The 18,871-nt window shown below is 35.1% G+C and overlaps 1 protein-coding gene across 16 annotated transcripts in view; it reads left to right on the forward strand.

Annotated features, from left to right (window-relative positions):
* CARF (calcium responsive transcription factor) overlaps window positions 1–18,871 on the forward strand; it is a 99,487-nt gene that overhangs the window by 18,497 nt on the left and 62,119 nt on the right. For 15 of the 16 annotated variants that reach the window (XR_011502992.1, XR_011502999.1, XR_011502991.1 and 12 more), the window contains 7 exons: window positions 3,751–3,862; window positions 4,361–4,588; window positions 8,589–8,709; window positions 9,763–9,892; window positions 11,043–11,127; window positions 13,438–13,627; window positions 18,190–18,310. Coding sequence is in view for 2 of the 16 variants with exons in the window: in XM_070508434.1 (XP_070364535.1) it covers window positions 3,794–3,862; window positions 4,361–4,588; window positions 8,589–8,709; window positions 9,763–9,892; window positions 11,043–11,127; window positions 13,438–13,627; window positions 18,190–18,310 (944 nt within the window). In the remaining 14 variants the exon portion in view is untranslated. Of the gene's footprint in view, window positions 1–3,750; window positions 3,863–4,360; window positions 4,589–8,588; window positions 8,710–9,762; window positions 9,893–11,042; window positions 11,128–13,437; window positions 13,628–18,172; window positions 18,311–18,871 lie in introns of those variants that run through there. The other variant, XR_011503001.1, reaches the window with a different exon arrangement.

The following is an 18,871-nucleotide window of genomic DNA, read 5'->3' on the forward strand; positions in this document are numbered from 1 at the left end:
ACTCTAATAGTTTTTTGTGTATTCTTCAGGATTTGTATATATAAGACCATGTCATCTGAATAGAGATAGTTGTACAATTGTTCTTAGTATTCTCTCATTATCCTTTTAATTTCTGTAAGATTGGTAGTTATGTCCCCACTTTCATTTCTGATTTTAGTTATTTGTGCCTTCCCTCTTTCTTTATTGTCAGTCGAGCTAAAGGTTTGTCAATTTTGTCAATCTTGTGTAAGAACCAACTTTTAGACTCATTGATAGTTCTGTTGTTTTTCTATTCCTGATTTTGCGTATCTCCCCTCTATCTTTATTATTTCCTTCCTTCTGCTAGATTTCAGTTTAGTTTGCTCTCCTTTTTCTTTTCCTTAAGGTATAAAGTTAGGTTATTGTTTTGAGATTTTATCTTTTTTTCATATAGGCATTATTGCTCTAAATATCCCTCTGTGCACTGCTTTCCCTGGATCCTGTAAGTTTTGATATATTGTGTTTATCCATCATCCACCCCTCCTGAGTTATGTGTATTTTATTTAGCTCTCCAGTATTTTATTTCTATCCTTAAAATACACGTACACAAAATTATAATCTTATTATTATTTGTGCAGTGTTTATTTAGAATTTTCATAGAGTTACTACTTTTTTTGTCTACCATTTTTCTAGCATCTCAAATCATTTTTGTTTTCTATATTCTTTAGAAGTTTCTTTCATGTAAGATCTGTTCATTGTAAACTCAGGGTTTTTTAATCTTAAAATGTCTTTCTCTCATCCTCTTTTGCAAAAAAGTAGTTTTGAGCATATACATTTGTACATTGCTAGTTATTTTCTTTTTTATTGTTGCTGTGACATTACTGCCATTGCTGCTATTGGGTGGTCTGCTGTATATCTAATGTCAGTACTCTGCAGGCGAAGTTCTTATTTCTCTGACTGCATTTTAGATTTTCCTGCTTCTTTTTAGAATTTTGCACTTTCACTACATTGGGTATGGATTTCTTTTGATATATCTTGGTACATTTTATACTTACTTTATCTGGGAATTCATGTCTTCAGTTTTGAAAAATTGTCAGACATTATCTCTTCAAATATTGTCTCTTGTCCATTTTCTCTTTTCTATCCTTTTGAGACTCCAGTGATAGATGTGCTATAATTTCTCATTCTATTTTGCCTAGTTTTAAGTCTCTTCTTCGTATTTTTCATCTTCTGTTTTTCCTATGAAGCATTCTGGGCAATTTTTAGAATCTGTCTTCCAATTTAGTAATTCTTCTGCATCTAATCGATATTTTTCGTTTCTGAAACTTCTATTTGGTTCTTTTTCAAATTAAGCTTTTTGTAGTCTTTTCTTGCTTGCTTATTCCTGTGATTCATTCTTTTATTTCTTTAAATATTAAATAATTATTTTATGTTCATTATTAGATGGTTCCAACATTTGAAGTCTTTAGGGGGTGTCCAAGTCCACTCACCCTCTCTTGCAGTGGTTTATTTCCTTGTATTTTTGACACTCTTTGACTGTAAACTTATATTTGATTGATCTTAATGTGAAGGGAAACTGAGCCTTAATTGGGTTTGTGTACCTTCAAATAATAGCTGCGTTTGTTCTTACCAGAAGCAGGACCTTTCATGTTCCTAGTCTCACCTTGGGATTTTTAAGTTCTCCTCCCCTATCAGCTGCTTGTCCAAGCTTCAGTGTCCCAGCCACAAAACCGGTGTGTTAGCACGGCCCTTGGAAATTTCCTCTGCTTGTGCTCATCACTCAAGGTTTAGCTCACAGCTTTTTCTTTTCTCTTTTTTCTGGGGGGAGAGGCTGGAGGACGGGAGTGGCCTCTGGTTTTTGTTACTTTCTGTAGCAGAGCCCAGCCACAAAATAAAGATTTTGTTTTAGATCAACTCTGTTTTTTGTTATCTAACAAGAGAGGCTTCTACAGTATCTAACCTGCTGTATTGTTCTTAATGGAACTTTCTTATTATTTTTTAAACCCCTTCTAAAAAATATTATTCTTGACTAATGTATTTATAATGTAAAAATTCAGAACAGAAAAGAAAGTTATAAAAATTTTTTTCTTACTTTAATAGCCGAAGAGGTAACTGTAGGTTTTTGGAATTTTTATAATAAATTAGATTAGAATACAAGTGATAATTTAAAATCTTAAAGAAGAAGCAGTTTTAAGATATTTTATAGTCATATATTAAAATAAGACTGATTTTATAGCCTATTACAACTTATATTTGAGTAGAAGTATTTATTATGTTTTGGAAAAATGAAATGGCAAACCTTGTAGATTTTATGAAATGGTTAATTTTACAAATGTATGTTTAGATGCTATCACAGAAAAATAAATTTTCAATATATTCAAATATATATACTGAATAAATCTTAAGTACAAGGTATAAATTTAAATTAGGGTTTAGAGTGATGGAATTATGTGTATCCTCATTGTGGTTGTGGTTACATATGTTAAAATCCATAGAACTATGTGCCAAAAAAAGAGTTCAATTTAATGTGCGTTAATTTAAAAAATAAAATTTTAAAGATTTTTAAAAAAGAACTTATTTTGTCTTATGAAAAGTAAAATTAAATGGGTAGGTTCTTAAAAAGACTCCAGAAGCTTATTTTATATTATAAATGTTTCAATGGTATTCTTCCAGTTTCATTTGACTGTACTCCAATTTTGAGACATAAAATGTCATTCTTTTTAGATATTACGCAATCCTGTAGTCACTATAATATACTAGGCCAGGGTTTGTGAACCTCAGCACCATCGACATCTTGTTGTGGGGCTGTCCTGTGCGTTGCAAGATGGTTAGCAGTACTCCTAGCTTCTCCCCGTTAGATTCCAGTATCACTCCCCACCAGGTGTGACAACCAAGAATGTTTCTTGACATCGCCACATATCCCCAAGGGCAGAGAACTGTGTGAGGAGACAAGTCGCCTCCACTAGAACACTGCTGTTCTAGGCCTAAGTGTCTCAGACTGTTTGGAAAACACATTTCTTCATTGTCAAAGCTTGTCAAGCCAATATTAAGTGGTATGATTGTATATTATGTTAAGAGTTGTGTATACCCAGTCTCCATCTATACCAAGAGATCTTTTCTAAGATTATCTAATGCTACAATAGGGCACATTCAACTCATGAAGTTAAAAACGTTTATTTGCATTAAATCTTTGTAAACTGAGAATTTCAGAAGTTTGTTGTAATTTTTTTTTAAAGATTGGCACCTAAGCTAACATCTGTTGCCAGTCTTTTTTTTTTTTTCTTCTTCTCCTCAAAGACCCCCAGTACATAGTTATATATTCTAGTTGTGGGTCCTTCTGGTTGTGCTATGTGGGACGCCGCCTCAGCATGGCCTGATGAGCGGTGCCATGTCTGCACCCAGGATCCGAACCAGCGAAACCCCTGGCTGCTAAACCAGAGTGCATGAATTTAACCTCTCGGCCACAGGGCCAGCCCCAAGAATTTTAGAAGTTTTTGAAGGGCTACAACAATACCTGTGACATAATAGCAACCTTAATAAGCCAGTACATGAGTGGAATTAAGGATAGGATGAGGAAACTAAATAACACTAATCTTTGCTCTGCCTTGAATGTATTCTGGTGCTTTGGCAAGTCATTTAACAGAAATGTTTATCTTCTTATTTGTAGAAGGGATATGATTTAAGCTAAATTGTATAGGGTGATGCTGTAGGGCAGGTGAGAGGTCTGTTTTAAACAAACTTTCCATAAAAATGTTAAGTACTTTAGTTGATCAGAGATTTGAACTCTTGCAGCTATTGAATAATTGAAGAAAATGGAATCGAATATGATATCAGCATGGAGCAGTCCAGTGATTCCTTAGGAGTCAACCATAATGATTCCCAAGAGTCACAGACAGATTCTCAGGTATGTGAAGGAGGGGTTCAACTGGGAACTTCCTCCCACTCTAAGGGAAAACAGATGCCATGTAACTTCATTTTATACTTCAGGAACAGTGTCATATTTGATGTATTCAAGAATCTTGACACTTAATTACCCACAATTCTACATATATTTAATTTCATAATATAGAGCTTTACTTAACATAATGTATTCATAAAAATTTATATATAAAGAAAAATATGTATGTTGAATTATATTTCATCATTTCAGGTTGCATTCCCATGGACAATTTTATTTCAAATAAAATTGAAATAAAATATAACAAAAGTCAACAATTTCACTTAAGAACTGCTTTGTGTCTATATCAGTCTTTGTAAATTGACAGCTCCTGCAAAAAGTAAAGTGAATAGTTAACTGAAAAATGAATTCTTTACCTTTTTATTATAAACATTCTGTTTTTTAAAAAAAATTGTGACATTATATTTTACAAACATCTAAGTGATTTTTTTTTCTCTGCAAAAGCTTCTAACGTGTATGGACTCCAGGGACCCTTCCTTTGGACAAAATGGTTCTCCTAGAGTCTTACCCATTACTACTCGTGAAGCAGATGATTCCCTCACATCACAGAATGTGCCAGGGCCCCTGACTCAGACTCAGACTCTTTCTGCAGAGCAGTTCCATCTAGTGGACCAAAATGGGCAACCTGTTCAATATGAGCTTCAGTCCTTGGGGGATTCTAACGCACAAATGGTGAGTCTATGATGAATAACCAGTTTTATGCTATTTAGCAAAATAGTCTTACTAGATGACCTTAATTTCTTGACACTATTGCTTTGAAAATACTATTTCCATGACATTCATTTTTAAGTTATGTAAGGACTTTAAAAGGTTTCCTTTCAGGACTACAAGTAGTAGTTCAAAGCAGTGCTTCCCAGCCACCACGTCTAGGCACACTGGTGCTTTGAGATCAGTTGGAAATGTAGCATAATCTGTAACTAGTGCTGAAGTGCCTGAGTTTACATATAACTTACACTTATTTTTTATATATGCATTTCACTGAACTCAAAGTCATTGCTTTATCAACATCTCAGTCACCGACTGGCATGCTGTGTGCTGGTGTGCTTTCTTGAAGAAAAAGAAAGCCATGGAAGTACCATGTTGTACTGGCAATTAGCCATACCCTTGCTGATCTTGGTAGGTAGATATGTATGTGTCATGTGAATAACAATGCATAAAGATGAAAGTGCTACTTTAAACTGTTAACTAAAAGTATTTATCACCAAGTTTGTAGTTAGAGTAGAAGAGAGGAAAGATGGTTTTGTTTGAAATAAAGAAAATTACTGAGAAAAACTTCTAAGTTGCTGATTAATAAGAATATACTTACATTAGTAATAATATGAAGAATAATGTATCTCTTGTTTAAGTGTATCTTCCAAATTTTCTACAATGAATATTTATTAGTTTCATAATAAAATTATTTTTAAAATCAGTACTTCAATTATAAATTGTACCACAGTAGGCAACCATTTTACCTAAAATTAATCCTTGTTTCTGTTTCTAGTCTAGAGCATTCTTGAGTTAATTTGTCCTTTTTTTCCCTTTATAATCCAGCTAAATTCCGGGGTTGAGGGGGGCTAAGTGTAGACAAGTCCTTTTTGTGTGTGTTCAGGCTCAGCATATTTCTGGGCCTCCTGCAGGACTGACATACAAAGTGAGGGTGAGCTTCTGTTACATACCAGCAGAGGTTCACGTGCAGCAGATAACCTAGATGTGAGCCAACTGCATTTTAATATTTCGTGTCCAGAATGAAACACTGTAATTTATTTTGTTATTTGGCATTCGTTCCAGTTTCTTTCAGAATATTTAGAAAGACTGTATGTTCTAACAGAAGGATCAAAGAGTCTAAATGTGTGAAGGGTTATCATTTTATACATGGTACCTTTCCTAAAAAGCATGTCAAAGTTGTTTGTTTGACTCTAAAAAGAGGTTAGAGTTCCCCTTATGTTTGTAATTGTATTAAACTTTCTATACGAAGTGATTATAAAGGTGATTTTACATATTTTGGGATAGGAGAGGATACAAAGGGTTATTTAAAGCTATGAAATAAGAAACATGTGGCATGAAGCATGGAAATAAGCGTAAGAAACATAGAGTATAAGAAAGTATTTTCTTCAAAGAACCAAAGATCAGAAAGTGATGATATTCTGAGAAACTTAGTGGAGCTTTTTGTTTTTTTTATTTGTTTTAGCAGACTTTATTTTTTAGAGTCATTTTAGTTTCACAGCAAAATTGATGGCAGATACAGAGATTTCCCATATATCTCCTGCCCCCGCACATGCATAGTGTTCTCCATTATCAACATCTCCTCCCAAGTGGAGCTTTTTGAAACAAATGACTTTTCTTTTTCTTTTTGTTGCAATATGATTTTTTGTGTAGAAGCTATCAAGGAACTCGTGGAGATTCTGTAGTGGGTGAAACTGCAAAGAATGAGGAAGTTCTGGAGTGAGGCAGAGATGGTGTTTTGGATTCATTAGATATATTGTACACAAAGAGCCCAACAAATATGAGACTACTCATTTAGAGTCTGCCGCCATAGCATGTATTGCAGCAGATGACTTCAAAGCTCTGTTAGGTTTCATAGCAAAGATGAAAGATAATTAGCTTTTTTAAATAGGAAAAGTCATATTATCATCACCATTATGAAATTATGTGAATTAAAAATAGTTTTTTAGGTACCAGGTGGAACAAGCTAAGGAGAGAGAAAATGAAGGAGACTCTTGTCTACTGTGCTTGGGAAACAGTTTCAAAATCAAGAGGATATTCCACACATCAGTCTTATAAGAAATTTTCATGTGAATGAGTAAATTATAAATATATGTGTTTTGTTCAGATTTAAAAATAACCACAGCATTCTCATTTTCTAAGAATGAATGAAATAGTTTTGACAGATATTTAATCTCATTATAAGGAATACGGAATTTAAAACAATATTATTACCGTTGCCTTTTAAAGTTCAGCAGAGTTTTTTTTGTATTATTTTGCTTTTGTCTTTTTTAGGTTTAAATAACATCATCAGATATTGGGAGGCAGTATAGAGGAGTGATTAAGGGGAGTCAGACTGCTTGGGTTTGAATCTCAGCTCTGTGTTAGCTTGTTACACTGTAACACTTGTACCTGTTACCTCACACTTAGCACTGTGTTACCTTGCGTGAGTTTTATAACCTCTGTGACAATTTCCTCGTCTGTAAAGTGTATGTACTTGGTATAAATGTGATGAGGGTTAAATAAGGTGATACATGTAAAGTCCTGCTGCTCCGTATGCACTCAATAATTGTAAGGAAATTCTCATCATCAGAGTTGAGTTACTCTTTCATGCTCAAGTGATAGGAGGTACGGCGAGATATTTTTATCTTAAGAAACTTGATAAACACTAGGGGAGGGAAGCAATTCCTGCTCTCAATTTCTGGGAAATGTTAATGATTATGTTTAAAGCATTCTACTTTGTTGAGTTGTTTTATTTAATTTAATTTTTTTCAAATTTAACTTTTTTCAAATGACCCTTTTAAAAGTAAGAATGCAGTCAGTCTCTATCAGGCATCAGCAGTGTTTTCATATCTTACATAGCAAAAGGGAAGTCTGGGAAAGTGGATCGTGAATGATTAACAGGAGTTACTTGTGATCAGGGGAACTGAGAACAGCGGACTTGGAGTAAAACAGTAAAAGTGTGTCAGTAGAAGAGTCGTATGTCAGGTAATAAAGTTTATAGGGTGTCCACAAAGTCTGGAAATATAGGGTAAACATTTTCAAATGGGGTATTAGTTAAATTTTCAAATGATAGCTTCAAAATGCCTTTCTTCAACTTTAGGTGCCTTTTCTAGTTGACATTCCTCTAAATTTGAGGCAATGGGTTCAGTTGTTAAACTGAGAAAAAAAGTATAATAAATATATGATTCTTCCTATGTTTGCAGACTTTGGGGGTACTCTGTGGTATTCCTTATGGACCAAAACAGGATATGTGTAAATGCAGAGATATAAAAATAAATCCTGCTTAGCTAGACATTTAACAAGTTACTATTTTTATTTATGTATTTATTTTTGGTGAGGAAGATTGGCCCTGAGCTAACATCTGTTGCCAGTCCTCCTCTTTTTGCTTGAGGAAGATTGTCGCTGAACTAACATCTGTGCCAATCCTCCTCTATTTTATGTGGGATGATGCTGCCACAGCATGGCTTGAGGAGCGGTGCGCCTGGGATATGCACCAGTGAACCTTGGGCCACTGAGGTGGAGCACGAACTTAACCACTCCACTACCAGGCTGGCCCCAAGTTACTGTTTTTAAACTAATGAAAATGACTTAAAGTGTGGGACACATGATTACCACACAAATAGATCAAACACATATGGATGATACAATAAATAGAAAAAAGTAAATATATTAATTCCAGTCAGAGCCTTTTCAGATTACTAAGTAATTAGACCTCATGATGTGTAGTGATTAAGACCATGGTGGTTAAGATCATAGGACATAGCGTCAACGTGCCTATCCTAGCTTTGAATCCTAGCTTTACCACTTATCAGTTGTGAGACTTTGAACAAATTTTTTTATGTACCTCAGTGTTTTCATCTATAAAATGAGGGAAATGATAGTGTCCACTGTAGTGGTAGACATATCTTTAGTAATTTACTTAAGTGCTAATTTTGTTAAATCATTGTAGGCTTATGCATTTGATTTCTTTTTTAATGCTTCCCAGATGATTGTTGCCAGCCCGTCAGAAGATGGACAGGTGCTTCGTGTAATTCCATCCACGCAGACAGGAATGGCCCCAGTGGTTATACCTCAGGGGCAGCTTGTGGATGTGACTAGTCCTCAGGGTGAGTAGTAAGGGGGTGTAGGGGAATGGAGAATGTTTTAAAGAACAAGTGTGTATTTCAGAAAATCACCTCATGAAAATCAGTGCTAAAATTGATGTTTGGGTGAGATTGTGAACTGAATACTTAGAAAAAGTTTCTTAGCCCAAATAAATTTCAAGTTCATTTTTCAACTCCTGTCTAGGTTAGCTGTCTATTTCATTTTGGAATTCTATGAAGCTGGTTGACTCTTGCTTCCTCCCAAATTACCAGTGAGCATAAAATAAATTTTTCTTCATTATAATAACAGTAATAATAACATCAACAATAACAAGAATATAGTGCTAACAGCTACTGGAGAAGTTTTTACATTTGTATTTTTATCAATATTGTTGTTAGCCGTGTGATTCATTACTTTTTTTTAATGATTCTTTTCATCCCGTGTGCTCTTTTCTTCTTTCGTTTTTTCATTCAGGTTCAGAAAGGAGAATCATGCTCCCCATTTCTTTGTATTTTGTTCTTTCTTTACCTGTTTGATAATATCCATATTAGTTCTCTTCCTTCTGCTTCGCTTCCTTTTCTATCTATTTGAATCTCTTTTCTAACATGATACCAACACTGTTTGTTGCTCCTTCAGAGCTAATGGTTTAACGTAGATAATTTTGCCTGAGTGTTATGATTCTTTGTCTTTGTTAAAGTCGTTAAAACTTAAGAAAAAAAACCATAGTTTGCAGAAAACATTGTAAAGATGGTATAGAAACAAAAAGAATCAGTTTTACATTTTCCTATTATATTGTGAAACTCTTAATATGACAATTACTCCTACCACTTTTACATCCTAGCTGTTCAATCTAAGTTTCTAAAACTTACTTACAAAATTGCAATAGTCAGTATTATAACTTGAAAGTTAACAAGTTTATCAGAGAAATTCTCTATAAAGCATGATAAGTGTTGTCATCTTTAGCTTCAGAGTATCACTTCTCTTTCCTGCTTCAAATATATGAGTTCTAGTTAGTTGCAGTCTCGTGGTCTTATTCAAGATATTGATGTTGCTTTGTTCTTGTTGTTATTGTTAAGATGTCTCTGAGGAGAAGCCCAGTGACAGAAAATTACCTGTTGTAAGAGTGGATGCTCTAGCAGACAACAGCAGCAGTTACATTCTTCATCCCCAAGCATCCCTCACATTGTCCAAAAAGACAGTGACCAGGTGAGTGCGTGGGAAACAGCAGCTCATCTTTTGGTATCACCATGGAAATTTTTAAAAAAATTCTTACATGTAAAGCTGCCTGACTATAGAAAAGATCATAAATTCAGCAAGTAGAATAAGCTGTCGTCAGATGTCTCTTCAATTATTTTAATGGCATCTTGGCAACAAGGAGGCTTCTCTAGAGGCTCTAAATGCCCCAGTGCTGCTTTTCCTCCGGGACACCTGCCTGTGAGCTTCTGAAGCCGTCTGAAAACCTGTCTGACACTAACAGAGTGTTTAGAATCAAGAAATATCCATTCTAGTTCCTAAATTTCTAGTGGTTTCATCACATTATTATGCCTTTAATTCCTCTGTGGTGAAGTGTTTAAAATGTTGGGTTTTTTTTTTGTTTTAAGATTTTATTTTTTCCTTTTTCTCCCCAAAGCCCCCCAGTACATAGTTGTATATTCTTCGTTGTGGGTCCTTCTAGTCGTAGCATGTGGGATGCTGCCTCAGCGTGGCTCGATGAGCAGTGCCATGTCCGTGCCCAGGATTCGAACCAACGAAACACTGGGCCGCCTGCAGTGGAGCGCACAGACTTAACCACTCGGCCACGGGGCTAGCCCCTAAAATGTTTTTTGTTGACATCTATTTCAGCTTTTATTTTTGCCTTAAAATAATGCTACCTATAATAATATAGGAAAATATAGTTTTTGTATTATTTATATTCTTTTAATTGTTCTATGAAAATATTTTTAAATGAACACCATATTTATGACATTTAGTGTTAGAACTTGACATAATATCATTTTATTCCTAACAAGTCACCTGAGATGTTTTATTAGCTCATTTTTTGATAAGTGAAAAATAATTATATAATGAAAGAATACAAAATAAGCTTTTAGAGAGAGATATAAAATACTTAAATTTGTTGGGACTACAGGTACTTAGAAGAACAAACTGAGGCCTTTGCTTTAGCAGTTACTCAAATAGTAATGATTAAAGAAAATTATAATTAATATACCCATCAGATCAATCTGTCGTTAATATTACAGTTTCCTATTGATGACCTCAATATATTGTCTTTAACATTGGCTGGCAGGAGAAAGCAGTTGAGTGAGGTGTGTGTAACTCGTGGTGTATATTTGTCTATATTCCTTTCCTGTTCCAGAATGTTTGAAGAGCCCTTTCTGGGCCCCCTCCAGACACTTTCTTCTAACACACCCATGTGGGCCTGCCGTCTTAGGAGCTGCGAGGTGAGTGAAAAATAGTCCTTACCTAGGTGCACTTAATCGGTTATAACTACAATTCATCCCGCAACGTCCACTTTTGAGTACCACTAATAGAAGCTGTATCTGTAATATTTTGTTCATGTTTATGCTAAATCTGATCTCATCAATTCTTTTGTTTGTTAGAGATTGTGAACTATGTTAAAGCAGAGATCATATGAATCCCTTCACACTTCACTGTCATCTCTGCTCTTAGAAACTCTTTTCCCTTGTCTTCATGAAACTTCACTACCGTGTTTCTCTACTTTTTATCTTTTGACCATTCCTTCTCTTTCTCTGCTTGCACTTATTTCTTTTCATATTCTCCGTGGAAATTCTTCAAGGTTCACAGTTTGACCTGATTTTATTTCTCTACGTTTTGTCCCTTGGAGAGCTCATCAACTTTATTTAATTTCAACCATTGCTTTTATAAAAACGATTCCCAAATCTAGATCACCAGTTCTGTAATTGTGCCCTTGCTCTTGTCCCAGATCTCCAGCTACTTAGAGTACTTGAAGCTTTACTTGGTTTCACCTCCTATTCTCCATATCCTACACAGAATGTATCCTGAACACAACTGGCTCTGCTTCCTAAATTCCTTGTCCGTGTAATGACAAATAGCATTTTCTTAGACACCCGGGCACAACATTTTAGACTAATTTCTTCCTTTCCCATATTCAGGGAGTCACCTGATTATTTCAGTTTTTCCTTTAAAGTCTCTCTTTTTCAGGGACAGGGGCTCCTCTTCCACAGACCTTTTGTTATCTTGAACTTGATTATAGTAACACCCTTCCTTCTAATCTCTTTGGCTCCTTACCGTTTAGTTTTCTAAAACTGCTTGTCTTTAAACATTGCTTTCGTTGTCTTTTCTCGCTGCCCTCTAGGTTCAGTGTTGTTTCCACATCACTTAGTCATTGTAGCTAGCATTCAAGGTCTTCCAGGACCTGGTGTCACTGAATCTTGTCCTACCTATCCCTACTTTTCTGCAACTGGACTTTCATTTCTGTTAGCCTAGTCTTCTTACTTCCTACAAATACTTCAGAATCTTCCCTTATCTCTGCTTTCGCTCTTTTTTATCTCCATTTCCTAATATATTATTTTTTCTTCTACTTACCTTTCTAACTAGTCTTCAAATTCCATTGTAAGTCCTATATATCTTTTCTGTAAATATCTAATGATTATTTTAATTTTTACCTACAGTGCATGGAGTCAGTTCTAGGTCTGTATGCCTTGCACCGTAAGGGATCACAGTTAACAGATTATCTCTGTTGGTGTAGAAAAAGCTTCTCCTCTAGTTAAGGGATACTCACATAGTTGTGGGTAGATAATATCAATTTACTTACATGATTTATTTATACCTTGCCTTGTTTCAAAAGGAATTTAAGACAGCTTACAAAAATACATAAAATATCTTAGCAAGGTGGAAATTAAAAGAGAAGCTAAAGAATAAAGAAAAACAAGAATGGAACCGTAGAAGGGAAGTAAGAGATGTGTATCTTAATGAACTGTATGGATGTGAATGTGTGTCTTGTCCATAATCTAAGCATCTACATCTCAGAAGGGGAAACCTAGTTAGTTACTAAATTCTGTGTCCATTAGGTAAAATTAATTATGCTAATTTCTATAAGATAAAAGAAAACTGTTAACTATTTTTGATACTAGGGCCTCCATTAGATAAAATTAATTATGCTAATTTCTATAAGATAAAAGAAAACTGTTAACTATTTTTGATACTAGGGCCAGACAGGAATTTATTTCAGAGAAGGATCCTCATAAAAAGAATCTTGATAAAATGGGAAAATTCTTTGACATCATTTTTCTAGGAGATATCATCACAATTTTCATAGGTTTTCAAATAGACTTATGGCATCATATCAAAATCAATTTCCGTAAAAGATCTCCCACAGGGAACCAGTGCTTTGTGCCTAGTTTTATGCTGATCTGGTTGGATCCAGGAGTAGAATTTTAAATATCTGGAAGAATGGTTACATGATATGATCTTGAAGCTATCCTCCCTAAATACTATTCCTCTCAAAGAAGGTTTTGATAAAGATAGTGTGGCAGTGACTTTGGCGTTATGTATTCTCTAACAAATACCTGGACAATTCCTTTTTGGTGATGCTGGTTGAATTCAGATCAGACTCACTGATTGTAATACACTATTGATCTGAAGGGAGACATGACATTCTGTTTTGAAAGCTGATGAGTCTTTCATCTTGGACAACCACTGCATTACATTTTTTGTACAATGAAACATATTTGCTGATAATTTTGTTATTTAATTTCTACTACATGCAGAAAATTGGAGATTCATATCGTGGCTACTGTATAAGTGAGACTGAATTGGAAAGTGTCCTAACATTTCACAAGCAGCAAACACAGAGTGTTTGGGGGACCCGCCAATCTCCGAGCCCAGCCAAGCCGGCTACACGCTTGATGTGGAAATCTCAGTATGTCCCATATGATGGAATCCCGTTTGTCAATGCAGGTACTTTTTAAAAGAATTATTTTAAAAGATTCAGCAGCAGCTGTGATCCATTGTGAAAGTATGGTTTCCTAAGGTGGTACATTTCCATTTTGGTAGATGACAACTGAATGTTAATTGGTGAAAATACATATCAAATTAAAAAGAAAACTTATAGTAAATATAACCAATTATTTTATCTCATAAAATTGCATTTTAATATGTTAGTGTAAATAAATAATGCTTTCTTTAGATATTATGCTAATAAATAGAAAATAATATTGAAATTCCAAGTAGACCTATTTAATAAAAATTAAACAATAGAGCCATTTTATTAATTTAAATTGTATATCTGTTGGGTTTTTTTTTTCATCTAATCCAGATATTCTCTCCTTGTTTCTTGATTTATCTTGGGGGAAAAATTTTTGTTCATTTTGTATGGCTTATGACTCTAGAGTTGCTGTGTAGAATTTGTATATGATTTGGAGTTATCATATAGAATTCTAATATTAGGGTTCTCAAGCATCAGCTGTGTTACGTACAGTATTCTCAAACACTGGGCTAGCATTTACTAAAGCAGTAGAGTTTCAAACTATTCCCAGAGATTCACCCTAGAACTAATCAACCCCAAAGAACCTAAACATCAGTGATTTATTTCAGGACTGTGGGGTACTGGTTCAGCTGAAAGAGCTGCAGCCTCATCCTGTGCCTCTGAGGGTAAAGAGAAATACTTAGAGGAAGACGAGATAAATATAACCATCTCTGCCGAGGTTTCATCAATATCCTATAAAAGAAATGCAGTGTTTTTCCCGACCCTAGTTCTAATCCCATTCTTAACTCTCCACACGCAGCCACTATCTTTCCAGTCTATATTTTTATACTTTAATATACATATTTGTATTTATAAAAATATATTTTATTGTTTCAGATATTTTAAAATATACATAAATAGTAAACTGTAGACATTGTTATGTAAATTTTTCACTCACCCTTATTTTTGGGGATCTGTCCATATTGATACTTATAGATCCTAGTTAATTCAATTTAACTATTGTATAACAGTCCAGCATATGACCAAACCGCAGTTATTTTTCTACTAACAATCATTTAGGTTGTTTCCAACTTTTCAATATTACAAAGAATGCTATAGTCAGAGCTCCACAATATACGTTTTCTGTTGAAAAGATACAATTGGTTTTTCTAGAGTGTATGCATTAAAGTAGAATTGCTGAGTTGTGAGGTATGCCCATTTCATCTTTACAAGATTATTTTAAATTGCTCTCTAGAGTAGTTGTACGTGTCCAAAATCTCTTCTCTGAAATTTTTTTAGCCAGATGTCTTTCAGAATTCTGAATTCTTGGAATCTAATATGGTAATATTGTAAAATACTACTAGCAAGTATTCTATAGGCAATATCACAATACTTTATGGATAGTCACACCAAGAGGAATAAATAAAGACTATAAATAACCTCGTATATAAAATAAATAAGGACTATAAATAGCCTCAGGTTTTGTATCCAAATAAGTTCCAAAAAATTTTATTTTCTGAGCTCTTTAGATTTCAGAATCGTACGTGAAAGACTGATGACTTATACCAACTTTTACTCCTTTCAGTAACGTATGAAAATTTACCTTTCTCACATTCACTCTGTGAGTTAGCATTGTCAGACTTTTAAAAATCTTTGTATCAGGGAAATTTTCATGTGTATATCAAAGTAGAGGGAATAGTATATGAAGTTCCGGGACTCCATGTGATTATCCAGCTTCAACAACTGTCAGCATATGGTCAGTCTTGTCTCACTTATACCCTTGCCCCCACCTCACTCCCCACCCCAAGAAGATTATACAGCAAATTCCCCATAGCATGTCATTTCATCTATAATTACTTAAGTATACGGTGTACACTAAAGTATATCTCCAAAAGATAAGGACTCTTTATATACATTTATACATATGAAGAATGAGAATCCCATTATCACACTTTAAAAGAATTAATAGTAATTTCTTAATGTCATAAAATGTCCAGTGTTCACACTTCTAACTCTTTTTCCACAGGTCCGTTCAAATTCACATCGAAACAAAGTTCACGGGTTACATTTGATTAACATCTCTCTTAAATTTCTTTTCATCTAGAAATTTCTCTCCTCTTTCCCCAGGTAGTTTGTCCTCTAGAGTTTGCCAGATCCTGGATTTTGCAGATTCCTTCTCTGTGGTGTAGTTTACCATGTTCTTTTATCTCCTGTATTTCCTGTAAACCCTTAGATCTAGAGGCTTGATTAAATGAAGATTAAATCTTCACTAAGGTGTTTTGCAAGAATACTCCGTAGGTGCACTGTGTCCTTCTTATTGCTACCTGTGCATTAACACCTTTTTGTGGTGTTAAGATTAATCAGTGGATTCGGTTTTAGAGTATTGTATTTTTTTTGTTTTTGCCAGTCTGAAAAGTGTGAGATAGTATTTTGCTATTGTTTTAATTTGCATTTCCCTGTTTACTAGTGAAGTGGAACATCTTTTTATTTGTTCATTTAATATCCTTTTTTTCTTTCTGAATTGTCTCTTCATAACCTTTGCCCATTTTTCTGTTTGTTTTTTCTAATTTTAAATTTAAAAAATTATTTATGGTTCTTTATATTCTGCGTATTAGTTCTTTGTTATATGTATTATAAAATGCTGTTTCTCAAACTGTTATTTTCCTGTTCCTTTTTTTTTTTTTTGAGGGAGATTAGCCCTGAGCTAACATCTGCTGCCAATCCTCCTCTTTTTGCTGAGGAAGGCTGGCCCTGAGCTAACATCCATGTCCATCATCCTCTACTTTACATGTGGGACGCCTACGACAGCTTGGCGTGCCAAGCGGTGCCATGTCCGCACCTGGGATCCGAACTGGCAAACCCCGGGCCACCAAAGCGGAACGTGTGCACTTAACTTGCACCACTGGGCCAGCCCCACCTTTTACCTTTTTTCATAGTGTCTTTTAAGTAGAAGTTTTAAATTTTAATGCCAGTTTTATTAACATTTTTATTTGTGATTACAGTGCTTTTGGTTTCATATTTTAAAAGTTTGCTACACCCTACGTAGAGTAGGGTATCCAACTAAAATCTTAAACTGCATAGTTTTCACATCTACTTACTTGTATTATGCATTGCTATGTAACGAATTGCCCTAACCTTGGTGGCTGAAAACAACAGACTTTTATTATCTCACAGTTTCTGTGGGTCAGGAATCCCAGAGCAGCTTAGCGAGGTGGCTCTGCCTCAGGTTCTCTCGCAAGACTGCAAGTAAGGTGACTGGACTGCACTCATCGCACAGCTTGACTGGGAGAGGATCTGCTGCCAAGCTCACTCATGGGGCTGCTGGCAGGCCTTATTCCTGTCATGTGGGCCTCTCCACAGAGCCGCCTCACCACATGACAGCTGATTTCACCCAGAGAGCAGTCCAAACAAGAGTAAGAGAGTACCCAAGACAGAAGTCACAGTCTTTTTATAACCTAATATCAAAAATAGCATCCTGTCACCTCTGCCATATTCATTAGGAGTAAGTTAATGAGTCCAGCCCATGTTCAAGGGGAGGGAATTATACAAGGACATAAGTACTAGGAGGCAGGGATCATTGGGGGCCATCTTAGAAGCTGGTTATCACATTATCTAACAGCCCAAATAGAAATAAGGAAATGAATAACTATAAAAAGAAATAGGGGCTGGCCCCATGGCTGAGTGGTTAAGTTCGTGCGCTCCACTTCGATGGCCCAGGGTTCGGATCCTGGGCATGGACATGGCAACACTCATCAGGCCATGTTGAGGTGGCATCCCATGTGCCACAGCTAGAAGGACCACGACTAAAAATAATGTACAGCTAAATACTGGGGGGGATTTGGGGAGAAAAAAGCAAAAAAAAAAAAAGATTGGCAACAGTTGTTAGCTCAGGTGCCAATTCTTAAAAAAAATAGAAAATTAAAAAAGGGAAAAAAGGAAAAAAAGAAATAAAATTTTGGTGCCGACCTGGTGGTGCAGCAGTTAAGTTTGTGCACTCTGCTTTGGAGGCCCAGGGTTTGCAGGTTCAGATCCTGGGCGTGGCCCTAGCACCTAAGCCATGATGTGGCAGGTGTCCCACATATAAAACAGAGGAAGATGGGCAGAGATGTTAGCTCAGGACCAATCTTCCTCAGCAAAAAGAAGAGGATTGGCAGCGGATGTTGGCTCAGGGCCAATCTCTCTCAAAGGAAAGAATAATAATAAAATTTTAAATGACTCTAATATTTATTAACAAATTTAGGATTTGCTAAATTCTGTTTATAAAGTGGTAAATTTTATCATTAAAATCATATGTATATAAATATCAATTGATGTTCAGTAAATGTGGTATTTGCCAATTTCCTTACCATAATGTGGTACATTTGGTAAATATTACAATATACCTTTAAATGTATGTGTTTGTACATCTTAGTAAGACTTACCGATGTTTTCTTTCCTTAAAGTTGTGTAACTGGAAGTATAGATTTTGACATTTCCGCCAGCAAGTTGTTTTCAATCTAGTATTCAGAACAGGTGGATACTTGAATTAATATCAATAGTTGGTTTGGGCCCACAGGGAGTAGAGCCGTGGTAATGGAGTGTCAGTATGGGCCAAGGAGAAAAGGTTTCCAGTTAAAAAAAATCAGTGAGCAGGAAAGCAGGTCTTGTCAGCTCTACAAAGCCACTTGTCCAGCCCGGTAAGCTTTATTTTCTTTTATTTCTTTTTATTAAGTACTGACTTTTGAATAGCTAATATGCACATTTTTATTAAGTTTAAACAGCACCAAAAAGTATACAGTGAAATCTGAGTTTTCTCTTACCCCTGCTCCCTATGTCCCTCTCTAAGGCAGCAAGTCTTACTAGGGTTTCTTGACTAACCTTCCAAAGATATTCTGTGTACATGCATATATATATACATATGTATGTCCTCCTTTACCCTCATAAATGTTGAAGATCTCAGTAAAGCTTACTAATACTTTCCTTAAAGTTAGGTAGTGGTCTACCTTCTTTCCTGCTATGAATTCACATTGATTTATTTCCACTTGGAATGCCTTTTGTCCTTAGTAACTGCAAGCTATTCTGCTTCATACTGGTGTGAATGTAATGACATATACTACTTTATCTTTTGCTTTTTTCTTCATTCCCAATATCTCTCAAAGCTGGCTCCATATCTGTACATAAAAGCACTGGTTCCTTGTTTTTATTTATTTGTTTACTTTAAAAATTGATATATAATTGACATATGTTAGTTTCATGGT

Source organism: Equus asinus, chromosome 4, assembly GCF_041296235.1.
Source record: "Equus asinus isolate D_3611 breed Donkey chromosome 4, EquAss-T2T_v2, whole genome shotgun sequence".
Lineage (NCBI taxonomy): Eukaryota > Metazoa > Chordata > Mammalia > Perissodactyla > Equidae > Equus > Equus asinus.